The following is a 15,960-nucleotide window of genomic DNA, read 5'->3' on the forward strand; positions in this document are numbered from 1 at the left end:
CCTGGAACACCTTGGCTGTCTCTTGCTTCCTCCAAGTCAGGGGGGCACTCCATCCCAGGATGGTGTCAGAGACCCCACCTCATGCTGCCTGAGTCCCGGCATCACACCATGTGCTAGAAGGAGGCGTGTTTCCAAGTCATGGCTCCCAGCTCCACTGCGAGCCAAACCTAAGTCCCAAGCCACCCTATGCACTCAAGTTGAGCAACGCAGTCCAGGACAGGATTAGCCACGGGCCCACACGTTCCACGTCATCCCCACTCTAGCAGAGAATGTCACGCTGGCACACACACAAGGAAAGCAAGATAGAAATATTAACGCAACAAAAGAAAGAGGCTTTTTAGGAGTAGGAAGAAACCAGAATGGTCTTACAAGTAGGCTTAACTGATGAGATGGGAAGGGAGTCCAGAATATTTTCCAAACACCTAGAATTGCAAAAATCACCCTAGGAGACTTATTCTGAAAGCTTTTTCATCTCTAAGATGAGATCCCTATTAAAAAACAAACTTCTGAAGGGAGCGCAGGAGAGTGACACCTTAATTAGGTGACACTTAGCCGAGAATGAAGCCTTTCAATGACAAGGCACGGGAACTAAGAGGCGGGGTCAGCTAAGAGGGTCCACGGGACAGAGGGGCACAAAGTGCCTCTCCATCTTGGTAACAGGGTCGCCAGTCAGGGAGAAGAGAATGCTACCTTTATGCGTGACTATAGAAGGCAGAGAAGTGAGGCCCAGGGGCATGTGACCCCCTTCTAAATAAAGAAACCCCCACACTGGGAGCAGCCAACCAGAGCAGGGGCCTTCTAGGGGGAGAGAGACCAGCTCCGAGCTACACACAGGCCGGAGCCCTCTGGACGGTCTGCCCCTTCCTCTCGGATGCTCAGGCCTCCCTCTGCCCCACGCGGACACGCAGGCCCCTACCCTGGTCCACAGTGGCAAGAGACTACACGGTATTTCACAGGGGGAAATCTCCCTCATAAGAAGCTTTAAAAAAGAAAAAGAAGAAAAGAAGAAGAATTAGCCAGAAGTGTTAGGATGAAATAATGCATGGGGTCTCAGGGCAGAGAAACTGTCTCCCCACCTCATCTCAATGCAGCAGGTGATTTACAAAAACTTAAACAAGCCCCCCACTTTTACCTGGCAGGCCTGACATATCAATCTGTAAGCAAATGAGGAAGGGGTGCAATTCCGCCCCACACACCAATACCACCCTTGTGAGGAGTGTCCGATAAAACAAAAACAGAAGAACATGTTTGGGGGGAAAACACGTAGAATTATCTTTTTTACACCACCTGCCTTCATTTGAAGTCCCTGACCCCATCAGTGAGACGGCAGTATAATGTGTTCCTTTTGTCAATAAAGGGAGCCATTTCCTGCCTTGTCACTTGAAGGCTCCGCTCTGCTATTTTTCTGGTTTCTCATCTCGAAGGCAGTAGGAAATGCAACAAGCTCCGGGACAGCTGTTCCCAGTCAATGCCTTTTTAATTGCAGTAAGGCTGCACCACCAGCGAAGCCAACTTCCAACACGGCCAGGCTTGCAGGCTTGGTGGATTGCCTGGCAAAGACCAGGCCTGCTCACAGGCAACATAGTGATCCGAGTGGACCACAAGCTGTTCACCCTGACGGGTTACAAAGTACTTGGAGACTAACTTCAGCAGTAAGTTTTTGGATTTTTTTTTTTTTTTTTTTTTTTTTTTTTGGTGAGGGGGGTGTAATACCTGAAATCAGGTACCAGAAAGCCCCAACGCAAGCAAACACCACACACAGTTAGGCAACACACTGGGTGGGGAAAGAAGCACAGGTGCCCAGAGAAGGTTCACCCCATTCCCTCCGTGGACGTGGCCGACCTCCAGCGAATAAATGAACAGCACCCCAGGCCAAGCTTCAACTTTCAAGATGGTTCCCACCCTTCTCCATCATCTTTGGCTTTGAATCATTCTGACCGGGGCAGGGGAGAGAAGAGCTCCCACCCATGGTTGACCCTCCCAGCCAGTTATGAGCTGGGGACGGTCTGGGTGACTCCCTGGGAGCAACGACCATGAAAATTACACAGGAAACATCCGCATTTCATAATCCTCGAGGCTTTTGGCTCGCTGAGGACTGTTACTCCACACCCTTCTCTGCGCAAGGGGGAAAATGTATTTTCCTGACAATCAATCTTTCACAAAGCAGGTGCCTGCTCACCCCTGGGGGGACAGCCACACTGACCAAGCGTTGGAAGATATGCCCAGAATTTACTCAGCACCACAGACAGGCTTCTCCTCTTCAGGAAGGGCTCACCGGAGTCCACAAAGCCCTGCAGTCCTCCAGCAGTGGGCGGCCAGCTGGTCAGTGGGGGAGAACACCACCGCGGTCAAGGACCTGAAGGCACAAGGCCAGGTGCACAGCCCGCTTCATGGGGTTTCACAGGCTCCTCTACAGGATTTTAGGGACAGGAGCCTCTTGGTCAGCATGTGTGTGGGGAAGGTCACTGGGCCGAGACAGAGAGGCAAGAAGGCTGGGGAGAGGCCGTGTCACCGAACACGGGGAGAGCAGAGGAAGGCAGACTAGGGAAACATTTCAGATGGAAAGGGCTTGGTGTCTGGTTGGAGAAGGAAGCATCCAGATGGTACCCAAGTGTCCGACATGGGAGCTTGGAGAACAAGAACACTACCCACAGGAGTGGAAACAAGGAAAACCCTGGGCTATAAATGAGGAGCCAGAGAAGACCACCAGATGCTGAAACGCCCATGGGGGTCCAGTCATGACAGCAGACGGGGTCGAGAGCTCACACAGAGGTCAGAGCTGGAGATGGTATTTGGAAGCCAGATGCAGATGGGAGGATGCTGAAGCAGTGGGTGAGATATTCTGGGGGAACAGGACAGTGGAGAGAGGGCCCAGGATGTTACTCTGGAAAACAGCTATTAAAGACTGGACGAGGAGCCAGAAAAGAGACAGCTGCACAGGTAGGAGGAGAATCAGTGACGCTGGCAGGCAGGGATGAAGGAGTCAACGGTGTCGCATCTCAGGGGGCACCAGTTACACTGTCATGGAAGGAAAAAGCCATACTCCATTTTTCTAAGGGTCAATCACTTTCTAGGAATGAGTAACTCAAGCCTGCATAAAACCACCCCTCAAAATTGTAAGACAACAGAGAAATACAGAAGCGGGCAGAGAACCCACAGCGTAGTAATTTCCTTAGCGGGGCTGTAGACGAAGTTGCCTGCCACCGCAGTCAGGATCTACAGAGGGAGTTTAAAGGAGAGCGTCAGGTGAAAACTGCCTATCAGCACTGCATAACTGAGTGTTTCTCCGTTATGTCAAAAATGTCACACATATCCCTGACTGGACATATCTCTCCAGATGCTCCCCCTCCGTCTGTAGCCAGCCCTGGGAAGAAAAATAGAATGGGATTCTTCTATGCTTAAATCTTTTAAATTGGCCATCTTAAGTCTAATGTGGACCCCAAGGCAGACATTCTGTTTGGACTCAATGCCCTCCACCTGGCTCCTTGAATCGTTCCTAAGCTCTCTGGCTGGAGAGCTGTGGAGCACCACAGCACTGCAGTGCTCAGCCAGAGAGATGATGCGGGCAAGAACCCAGGGCCTTTGACGGCATGATCTAAAGCAGCATTCTCCAAAAGAATTAGAATGCGAACTACATCTGCAATTTCAAATTTTCTAGAAGCCATATTAAAAAGTAAAAAGAAACAGGTGAAATTATAGGAATATATTTTACTTCATCTCAAGCATCATTTTTAACATGTAATCAATATACAAAATATTAAGGAAATATCTTACTTTCTTTCCCCCATACTACACTTTGAAATCCAGTGTGTATTTTACACTTAAAAATATCTCAATTCGGATAGGCCACAGTTCAAGTACTCGACAAGACGTGGGGCTAGTGGCTACTCCACAGGACAGAGCAGGTCAGAAGGGAATCTATGCAAAGGGAAAGAGTTCTGATTCAACTAGAAAATCTCCAAGAAACCTGCCAACGCTTGAGTTTTCAGGACAAGCTGAAGGGGAGACAATTTCCCTGAATGCTGTTATTAATTTTAAATAAATACTCCATTGTGAAATCACAGAAAAACATCAGGAGGCCTGAGACACTGGCCTGGGAGAAGGCTGCAGGGTGTGGCCTTGGAGGAGAGGGTGTCTGGCCAGCAGGCCCATCAGCATCAGTTGTAGAAGCAGCAAGGCCCCATTTCCATCTCCTGGTCCTTTCTCATGGAGCTCTTCCTCTTTCTCTTTCTAATCTTCCAACAGCCCTATGGGGAAGGCAAGGGGCTATCACATTTTGCAGATGAAGAAACTGAGGGCCAAGCCAAGTTTAAGTTACTTGCTCATTTCTAGTCACGGCTACTAGACTTGGGCCCAGAACTCATGCCTCGCCCCTGCTCCAGGCTTCTTCAACAAGCAGCTGGCCAGAAACAGCCCAAAGTCCATAGTGAGACCTAAATATACCGACTGAATCACTGAACAAGTGCCCACCTAACGACTTTTTATGTAACACCTCCCTTTTGTACAGACCTTACGAGTTTTCAAATCAGTTTTGCACACACACGTGATCACCACTAAGGAATAGTATGGGGCTGCCCAATGGAACACTCTAAACATATCCAACTACAGCCCAGAATGGCTGGCTGGCCCACGGTCACCCGGGCCTCTTATACCACATCCAACATCTTTCCACGACACATGACACCTCCTTTGATGATGGCTTTTTCTTTTAAAATAAAAGTTTTAAATGTCAAGACTACTTGAAAATATTTTTTGTTGTTTTCTCAGAACTAGCAGGTAACCTAATGATAGGATACTATTTTAATCAATCACAAATATGACTTCAGCACAGTATTTCCCCCAACCTTAGCCAAAAGGGATTCTCCAAGTGGCCCAATGGTGTTCTCAGCTCTTCAAGGTCCTGGTTTCAGCCAGTGGGATCCCTCCCTTACCGAACCAGTGTTCACCTACCCGCTGATCCAATGACAGAGGGCAGGAAAGCGTGTGCTCTTCAAAGCAAGCATCCTTTCTCTGCTTCCACCCTGGCTGGCAGGGAACTGAAACAATGTTACCTGTGGGCTCTGGCCTTTGGTCTGTTTATTTTACACGCATCACGGTTTAGGCAAGCCTACCAATTTGGGATTTCTTGGCTCTCCGTGACTAGCCACAGTACATGGGCTCCTTGGGTCTCTAACTGGGCCAACCATTAAACAGCTATTTATAGCTACCACACTGCCTTCCAACCAGTGAGGGGAACCCTCCTGGCCAACAGACCTAAACATTGCTGAAAGCAAGAAGACAAAGGCCCAGAGTCACATTTCAATACCCAACAACCCGGCGCTCAAGGTATCGATCACAATCAGGCAAGAGTTCAGTTATACTCAAAGGAAAATAAGCACACACAGCAGATGAATAAACGAGAATCTTCCAAATACCACCACCTGACCCCCAAGACCAGTAAACACACTGCAAAGTTCTTTCAATAAGTGATTCACAAGATTTGCACAATTCTTCAAGAAAGAGGTAGAAAAGAAAGGAAGCAGTAGCCTGGGGTGTACAAAGCCTGCAAGGTCGACCTGAACCTGGGACTCCTAGAAACTGGTCCAGGGTTCCCCTGCCCCCACCGCCTTGGGGTGGTGCTCCAAGGATGCTCCATCATAAACCAGGATGCCCAAGCACTGTAACGTCATCATTAAGGACCAAGGACTGGGTGCGGGTCACCACTTTCACAGGATGTGAATTAGCCTTTACCTTTCCTTTATTCCACAATATTCCAGGTGTACTCACGCTAAGGAAGCCCTGCGTTACCAAAAAACATCCTTTCACGCAAAGGATGGAAGAGCTGATACGTATGCAGCCTCTGACTGCCAGGGCTTAGGCACTTTCAAGCACACCAGGTCACCCTTCTCATCAGAAATTCAAAGCAGCAGTTCCTCAAGCCTCTAGCCCAGGAGTGCAGTGACGGTTTCTAGTGTGTGACTGGAATGGTCTGACAGAAGCCGGGATGGCCTGCAGCCAGGCCACAGTCCTGCACCTACCAGTTCCCAGATGCAAAAGGAAGCCCCTCAAGACCCCACATCCTAATTGCAATACAGCCGTACCCACCCGTCGGAACCACGCATTCAGAAGAGGAGGGAGGGCGGGGGAGGGGGGTAGAGAGAAGCAGGAGGGGAGCCACGGTCATATCCTCATCTTACTTTTCTGACAGCGGTTCGTGGTCCAGCAGCGGTAGTTGTACTCGTTGTTGATGGTCGTCTTCTCACACAGCGGCTTCTCCTCCATCGTCCCCGGGCACAGGTCCCCACACTCCTTTGGGGGCTTATTCCCCACGATGTAGTTATTGGACACGGCATCCAGGATTAGGGACCAGTCCACCGTGGAGAGGTAGCAGAGGTCAGCATTCTTCTCGATCCGGATGGCCCCACGGGTAATGTTTCGCAGGTTGTAGAGCCCAATATCCTTGAGGTTGGTCATCTCGAAGATGACCAGGGCGTAGTTGTAGAAGAGCTTCCAGCCACGGATGACTGTGAGGTTGGGGAAGAGGTCACCGAGGCTCTCGAGGCCGGCCACGCGGAACAGCAGCAGGTACTCAGTGATGACCGTGAGCTTGGGGAAGCGGTAGCTGCGGTAGTCCTCAGCCTTGGAAATGAGCAGGATGTGGAGGTAGCCCTCGATCACCGTGCAGTTCTCCAGCCGCTTCAGCTGCTGGTAGTCGTTGCGGATGTCGATGCCTGGCCCACAGACTGCAGGGAGACAAGAGGGGAGGGCGGGACAGGTCTCAGTTACAAGGAAACCACTTTTTAAAAACTATTTCCCAACCCATAACATGACCAGTTTCCAGGAAACCTATATTATTATTAAAGAAATAAGACCCCATTTAGGAGTGGCTGCAGGTGGGCTATCTGGGGAGCTCAGCAGCCAGCCGTCCTTGGGGAAGTGCCCAGTCTGGGCCAGATGCTGTGCAACACACTCACTGTCACGGGAGGTGCCATCCCCATCCCACCAATGTGCAAACCACAGCTTAAAGCCCAGGGCCGCACAGGAGCACAGGGGAGGGTCAAGGTTGCAACCCAGGCCTGACTGCACAGCTGCCAGGCTGCACATTCCCCACCCCTGCTGCAGAGCGTCAGTGCCCTGCACCTGAACACAGAGCTCAGGAGCCAAGGGACAACGACTCACTCCTGCAGCCAGCCTCAAGGACACCATGCAGTATACACTGGAGAACAGTCACTGTGACCTAGAAGGTAGGGACCCCAAGAAGCACGCTCCCATGTTTCCTACCACCATTTGACATGGGCAGGTGGCCTTGGGCTCTCCCCAACACTGCATGAGTGTAGACAGAAAGGCTAACTTAGCAGCAAGATAAGAATATGTGATTTATATGAATAAAAGAGGTATCCAATTCCAACTTTAATAAAGTGTTTTCTTAATCAAGAAAGTATGCTTCCTGCAGAAAGGTTAGGTAACAGATAGCAAAAAGATAGTAAAAATCATCAGTAATCCCAACATCCAAAGATACCACTACCTATGCCAATTATCCTTTCTTTATAATTTAAGGTAAAGGAAATCGGACAATAATATGTTTTCAAACATACTTCCTTCATTTCATATGAACATTTTACCAAGTCATTGCCTTACTACATCATTATTTTAAGGAGACAGTAATTCTAGGATATGAATATGCACCGTGAGTTCTTTTCTTTTTAAACCAATCCCCTATTGTTGGATATTTAGGTTATCTCCATATTTTCACATCATAAACAACACTGCAGTGGACATTCTCTGCAGATATTCAAAACTGTTTTCTTAGGACAAATCCCTAGAAGTAGAATTGCTGGGCCAAGGCATCTGCAGATTTTAAAGGCTTTTGGTAAAACAGCCTCAATACTGGAAACTTTTTTTTTTAATTCTAAACATATACACAAAGAAAAACCCTTGGTTACTATCCTCTCTTAAAACTTAATAATCCCCAAACCTTCCATTACAGCTTCTCAAAGTGACGTTTTTTGATTGATGTAATTTGTTAATTTGTGAAGCACCCAACATGCATGGCACTGCAGGAGATGCAAAGAAACCTCAGAGGAGGCTCGTGGTGGAGGCGGGAGCTGAGACCTGTGATAAACAACTGTCAGGTGAAGCAGGAGGTTGGTGTGTGCACATTGCAGGCCCACTCTAGATGTGAGTGGAACTAAGCAAGGCAGACAGGAGTAGCCTTGGAGCTTCCTGCAGAGAGATGGTCCTTTGTATCACAGCACCAAGGGGCACTGCACATGCACCAGCTCCTGAGGGACAGGTGGGATTTAAAACTGGGTATAACATTCCAGAGGCCAGAGAAAAGGCAGAACAAGATACATTCAAGCGGCAGCCAATCTGATGGCCAGGGGTGCAGAGGAGAGCAGAAGTGAGTCTAGCACAGCTCAAGTCATAAAGGATCACAGGTGGGGACAGGTACATTCATCTCAGGAATGAGGCCCCTCTCAAGACTCTTGGGTGAGAGAGAAGGCTAAGCAAGGTGTTGTGGTTTTTTTTTTGGAGAAGTAATCTGGTGATCGAGTGCAAGACAGAATCAAAACAGAGTAGATGTGGGAAAAGGGAAGAGAGTCCAGTGGGGCTTACAGCCACAGGCAGAAACTGGACAGAGGCAGTGGGAGAGGGGGAAGTGGGGAGCCCCTGGGCTGAGAAGCAGGCAACGTGTGAGAACCTAGAACTGGAAACTTCATTTGGCCTAATTTCCTCCTTTTACTGATGGGGAAATGAAGCCTCTCAGACAGAGAAGAGCACGGGAGAAACAAGCACTCTGAGAACATCCACAGTCAGGCAAGAGGTTGTGCTGGAAGCTCTGGATGCATCAGTGTGCTTCATTTCCTGCGATGCTCTCAACAGTACCTCACATTATGTAATCCCATCACCAGCTGGAAGGTGAGGAATTCGATTTGAGGAGACAAGTACTTCACATAAGGTCACATACACAACACACCAGCCCCTTCACAGCCAAACTTCCCATAGTTCTTGGACAGTCCCATCTCTTAGCATCTTCACCAACCGGTTACCTCCAACCCACTCCAACTACCCTTCTGCCCTGGTCATGATACCAAATAGCTTAGCAAAGCCTCCAATGACATTATCAAAACCAAGGACAGGGATTCTGCCGGCAGCCTTCGTTTGGGCTGCAACTCTTCCCAGAGTCTCCGGCCTGCTGGCCTACTACATCAGATTTTGGATTCACCAAGCCTCCACAATCACAGTCTTGGTGCTCCAGCCGGCTGTCAGGCCTGAGCCTCTGAGGTGGTAGAGCCGAGTTCACCAGAGACCTCCCAGCCCCACGTAATAAAAAACGGTGAAAGCTCTCTCACAGATCTCCATCTTGAAGCGAAGACCCAGCTCCACTCAATGACCAGCAAGCTACAGTGCTGGACACCCTATGCCAAACAACTAGCAAGACAGGAACACAACCCCACACATTAGCAGAGAGGCTGCTTAAAACCATAATAAGGTAACAGACACCCCAAAACACACCACCGGACATGGTCCTGCCCACCAGAAAGACAAGATCCAGCCTCATCCACCAGAACACAGGCACCAGTCTCCTCCACCAGGAAGCCTACACAGCCCACTGAACCAACCTTACCCACTGGGAGCAGACACCAAAAACAACGAGAACTATGAACCTGCAGCCTGCAGAAAAGAGACCCCAAACACAGTAAGTTAAGCACAATGAGAAGACAGAAAAACACACAGCAGATGAGGGAGCAAGATAAAAACCGACCAGACCTAACAAATGAAGAGGAAATCGGCAGTCTACCTGAAAAAGAATTCAGAATAATGATAGTAAAGGTGATCCAAAATCTTGGAAATAGAATGGAGAAAATACAAGAAACGTTTAACAAGGATTAGAACAACTAAAGAGCAAACAATGATGAACAATACAATAAATGAAATTAAAAATTCTCTACAAGGAATCAATAGCAGAATAACTGATGCAGAAAAACAGATCCGTGACCTGGAAGTTAAAATAGTGGAAATAACTACTGCAGAACAGAATAAAGAAAAAAGAATGAAAAGAACTGAGGACAGTCTCAGAGACCTCTAGGACAACATTAAATGCACCAACATTCGAATGACAGGGGTCCCAAAGAAGAAGAGAAAAAGAAAGGGACTGAGAAAACACTTGAAGAGATTATAGTTGAAAACTTCCCTAATATGGGAAAGAAAATAGTCAATCAAGTCCAGGAAGCACAGAGAGTCCCATACAGAATAAATCCAGGAGAAACACGCCAAGACACATATTAATCAAACTATCAAAAATTAAATACAAAGAAAAAATATTTAAAGCAGCAAGGGAAAAACAACAAATAACATACAAGGGAATCACCATAAGGTTAACAGCTGAACTTTCAGCAGAAACTCTGCAAGCCAGAAGGGAGTGGCAGGACATATTTAAAGTGATGAAAGGGTAAAACCTACAACCAACATTACTCTACCCAGCAAGGATCTCATTCAGATTCGACAGAGAAATTAAAACCTTTACAGAGAAGCAAAAGCTAAGAGAATTCAGCACCACCAAACCAGCTTTACAGAACATCCTAAAGGAGTTCTCTAGGCAGGAAACACAAGAGAAGGAAAAGACCTACAATAACAAATCCAAAACAATTAAGAATATGGTAACAGGAACATACATATCGATACCTACCTTAAATGTAAATGGATTAAATGCTCCAACCAAAAGACACAGACTGGCTGAATGGATACAAAAACAAGACCTGTATATATGCTGTCTACAAGACACCCGCTTCAGACCTAAGGACACATACAAACTGAAAGTGAGGGGATGGAAAAAGATATTCCATGCAAATGGAAATCAAAAGAAAGCTGGAGTAGCAATTCTCATATCCGACAAAATAGACTTTAAAATAAAGACTATTACAAGAGACAAAGAAGGACACTACATAATGATCATGGGATCAATCCAAGAAGAAGATATAACAATTGTAAATATTTATGCACCCAACATAGGAGCACCTTAATACTTAAGGCAAATGCTAACAGCCATAAAAGGGGAAATCGACAGTAACACAATCATAGTAGGGGACTTTAACACCCCACTTTCACCAATGGACAGATCATCCAAAATGAAAATAAATAAGGAAATACAAGCTTTAAATGGTACATTAAACAAGATGGATTTAACTGACATTTATAGGACATTCCATCCAAAAACAACAGAATACACTGTCTTCTCAAGTGCTCATGGAACATTCTCCAGAATAGATCATATCTTGGGTCACAAATCAAGCCTTGGTAAATTTAAGAAAATTGAAATCGTATGAAGTATCTTTTCTGACCACAATGCTATGAGACTACATATCAGTAACAGGAAAAAATCTGTAAAAAATACAAACACATGGAGGCTAAACAATACACTACTAAATAACCAAGACATCACTGAAGAAATCAAAGAGGAAATCAAAAAATACCTCCACAAATGACAATGAAAACACAATGACTCAAAACCTATGGGATGCAGCAAAAGTAGTTCTAAGAGGGAAGTTTATAGCAATACAATCCTACCTCAAGAAACAAGAAACATCTCAAATAAACAACCTAACCTTACACCTAAAGCAATTAGAGAAAGAAGAACAAAAAAAACCCCAAAGTTAGCAGAAGGAAAGAAATCATAAAGATCAGATCAGAAACAAATGAAAAAGAAATGAAGGAAAGAGTAGCTAAGATCAACAAAACTAAAAGCTGGTTCTTTGAGAAGATAAACAAAATTGATAAACCACTAGCCAGACTCATCAAGAAAAAAAGGGAGAAGACTCACATCAATAGAATTAGAAATGAAAAAGGAGAAGTAACAACTGATAGTGCACAAATACAAAGGATCATGAGAGACTACTACAAGCAACTCTATGCCAATAAAATGGACAACCTGGAAGAAATGGACAAATACGTACAAAAGCTCAACCTTCCGAGACTGAAGCAGAAAAAAATAGAAAATATACACAGACCAATCACAAGCACTGAAATTGAAACTGTGATTAAAAATCTTCCAACAAACAAAACCCAGGACCAGATGGCTTCACAGGAGAATTCTATGAAACATTTAGAGAAGAGCTAACCACCTATCCTTCTCAAACTCTTCCAAAATATAGCAGAGGGAGGAACACTCCAAACTCATTCTATGAGGCCACCATCACCCTGATACCAAAACCAGACAAAGATGTCACAAAAAAAGAAAACTACAGGCCAATATCACTGATGAGCACAGATGCAAAAACCCTAAACAAAATACTAGCAAACAGAAACCAGCAGCACATTAAAAGGATCATACACCATGATCAAGTGGGGTTAATCCCAGGAATGCAAAGATTCTTCAATATATGCAAATCAATCAATGTGATAAACCATATTAACAAATTGAAGGAGAAAAACTATATGATCATCTCAAGAGATGCGGAAAAAGCTTTCGACAAAATTCAACACCCATTTATGATAAAAACTCTCCAGAAAAGTAGGCATAGAGGGAACCTACCTCAACATAATAAAGGCCATAAGTGACAAACCCACAGCCAGCATGGTTCTCAACGATGAAAAACTGAAACCATTTCCATTAAGATCAGGAACAAGACAAGGTTGCCCACTCTCACCACTATTATTCAACACAGTTTTGGAAGTTTTAGCTACAGCAAACAGAGAAGAAAAAGAAATAAAAGGAAACCAAATGGAAAAGAAGAAGTAAAACTCACTGTTTGCAGATGGCATGATACTATACATAGAGAATCCCAAAGATGCTACCAGAAAACTATTAGAGCTAATCAATGAATTTGGTAAAGTAGCAGGATATAAAATTAATGCACAGAAATCTCTTGCATTCCTATACACTAATGATGAAAAATCTGAAAGAGAAATTAAGGAAACACTCCCATTTACCATTGTAACAAAAAGAATAAAATACCTAGGATTAACCTACCTAAGGAGAGAAAAGACCTGTATGCAGAAAATTATGACACTGATGAAAGAAATTAAAGATGATACAAACAGATGGAGAGATATACCATGTTCTTGGATTGGAAGAATCAACACTGTGAAAATGACTATACTAACCAAAGCAATCTATAGATTCAATGCAATCCCTATCAAACTACCAATGGCATTTTTCACAGAACTAGAACGAAAAATTTCACAATTTGTATGGAAACACAGAAGACCCCAATAGCCAAAGCAATCCTGAGAACGAAAAACGGAACTGGATGAATCAGGCTCCCTGACTTCAGACTATACTACAAAGCTACAGTAATCAAGACAGTATGGTACTGGCACAAAAACAGAAACAGAGATCAATGGAACAGGATAGAAAGCCCAGAGATAAACCTATGCACATATGGTCACCTTATATTTGATAAAGGAGGCAAGAGTATACAATGGAGAAAAGACAGCCTCTTCAATAAGTGGTGTTGGGAAAACTGGACAGCTACATGTAAAAGAATGAAATTAGAACACTTCCTAACACCATACACAAAAATAAACTCAAAATGGATTAAAGACCTAAATGTAAGGCCAGACACTATAAAACTCTTAGAGGAAAACATAGGCAGAACACTATGCCACACATCACAGCAAGATCCTTTTTAACCCACCTCCTAGAAAAATGGAAATAAAAACAAAAATAAACAAATGGGACTTAATGAAACTTCAAAGTTTTTGCACAGCAAAGGAAACCATAAACAAAACGAAAAGACAATCTTTAAAATGGGAGAAAATATTTGCAAACAAAGCAACTGACAAAGGATTAATCTCCAAAATATATAGGCAGCTCATGCAGCACAATACCAAAACAACAAACAACCCAATCCAAAAATGGGCAGAAGATCTAGACATTTCTCCAAAGAAGGTATACAGACTGCCAACAAACACATGAAAGGATGCTCAATATCACTAATCATTAGAGAAATGCAAATCAAATCTACAATGAGGTATCACCTCACACCAGTCAGAATGGCCATCATCAAAAAGTCTACAAACAGGGCTTCCCTGGTGGCACAGTGGTTGAGAGTCCACCTGCTGATGCAGGGGACATGGGTTCGTGCCCTGGTCCGGGAAGATCCCACATGCCACAGAGCAGCTAGGCCCGTGAGCCATGGCCGCTGAGCCTGCGCGTCCAGAGCCTGTGCTCCGCAGCAGGAGAGGCCACAACAGTGAGAGGCCCGCGTTCTGCAAAAAAAAAAAAAAAAAAAAGTCTACAAACAATAAATGCTAAAAGGGTGCAGAGAAAAAGGAACCCTCTTGCACTGTTGGTGGGAATGTAAATCGATACAGCCACTATGGAGAACAGTATGGAGGTTCCTTTAAAAACTAAAAATAGAACTACCATATGACCCAGCGATCCCACTACTGGGCATATACCCTGAGAAAACTGTAATTCAAAAAGAATCATGTATCACAATGTTCATTGCAGCTCTATTTACAATAGTCAGGACATGGAAGCAACCTAAGGGTCCATCAACAGATGAATGGATAAAGAAGATGGGGCACATATATACAATGGAATATTACTCAGCCATAAAAAGAAACGAAACTGAATTATTTGTAGTCAAGTGGATGGACCTAGAGTCTGTCATACGGAGTGAAGTAGTCAGAAAGAGAAAAACAAATACCGTATGCTAACACATATATATGGAATCTAAAAAAAAAAAAAAAAATGGTTCTGAAGAACCTATGGGCAGGACAGGAATAAAGAGGCAGGCGTAGAGAATGGACTTGAGGACACGAGAGGGGGAAGGGTAAGGTGGGACGAAGTGAGATAGTGGCATGGACATATGTACACTACCAAATGTAAAATAGATAGCTAGTAGGAAGCAGCCACATAGCACAGGGAGATCTGCTCGGTGCTTTGTGTCCATCTAGAGGGGTGGGATAGCGAGGGTGGAAGGAAGACGCAAGAGGGAGGAGATATGGGGATATATGTTTATGTATAGCTGATTCACTTTGTGGTACAGCAGAAACTAGCACACCATTGTAAAGCAATTATACTCCAATAATGATGTTAAAAAAAAAAAAAAAGAAAAACAAGGACAGTTCCAGTCCTCATCTTACTTGACCTCTTCAGAGTCTTCTGGCCTCGCCTCCTTCTCTAGGCCCCTCTGATCCCACATACCCACTGTCCATCCTTCCTCTTCAACCTGACCTCTAAATGTCGGCCTCTGTCATTTCACGTGGGCAACAGGCTTCGTGTGCCGCCCCTACACTGGTTCATTCTCAGTGGCGTGTCATGGTTCCGGAGCTCTGAGCTCTGAAGATGAAAATCTACCTGCCTACTCCATGGCTCCACTTAGGAATCTAATAACTCATGTCCCCCACCCCCACCCCAGTCCGCCTCCCAAGCTTCCATATTTGGTCACTGACACTCCCATTCCCTGAACTGCTCATATCAAAAACCAAGGAGTCATTCCTGATTCTCCTCTCCCCCCCATACCACATGGTATCCAGTGCAGCCACACATCCTCTTGGGCCTCATGCTTATTGAAATGTCAAACAGAGAAAGGCAAACACTATGTTCTCACTTATATGTGGAATCTAAAAAAGCCAAACCCATAGAAATAGACTAGAATGGTGGTTGCCAGGGGCCAGGGGAGATGTTGGTCCAAGGGTATAAACTCCCCAATAGGACTGGAGGAGCGAATACACAGCTTGGTGACCATAATGAACAATACTGAATTATATACTTGAAAGCTGTTAAGAGAGTAGATCTTAAGTGTTAAAACCACAGATGTGCAGAAATCGTATTTTTGTGAGGGGATGGAGGTGTTAACTGACCTTATGTTGGTGATCATTTTGCCATGTAACTAATCACCACACCATACACCTTAAACTTATGTTTATGTCATATTTTAATGTCAATATCATCTCAGTAAAGCTGAGAAAAACGGTCCTCCTGGCTCCAGCTCCCAAGCCTGTGGGAATCTCAGATGTTCTTCCCACCAC

General features: G+C 45.0%; 1 protein-coding gene across 2 annotated transcripts in view; it reads right to left on the bottom strand.

The window, feature by feature from the left end:
- The window catches only part of IGF1R (insulin like growth factor 1 receptor), a 300,734-nt gene that overhangs the window by 233,963 nt on the left and 50,811 nt on the right, over positions 1-15,960 (bottom strand). For both annotated transcript variants that reach the window (XM_060005499.1, XM_060005498.1), the window contains one exon: positions 6,177-6,722. In XM_060005499.1, coding sequence (XP_059861482.1) covers positions 6,177-6,722 — 546 coding nt within the window. The remainder of the gene's footprint in view (positions 1-6,176; positions 6,723-15,960) is intronic.

The sequence above is a fragment of the Delphinus delphis genome, chromosome 2 (assembly GCF_949987515.2).
Source record: "Delphinus delphis chromosome 2, mDelDel1.2, whole genome shotgun sequence".
In the NCBI taxonomy this organism is placed as follows: domain Eukaryota; kingdom Metazoa; phylum Chordata; class Mammalia; order Artiodactyla; family Delphinidae; genus Delphinus; species Delphinus delphis.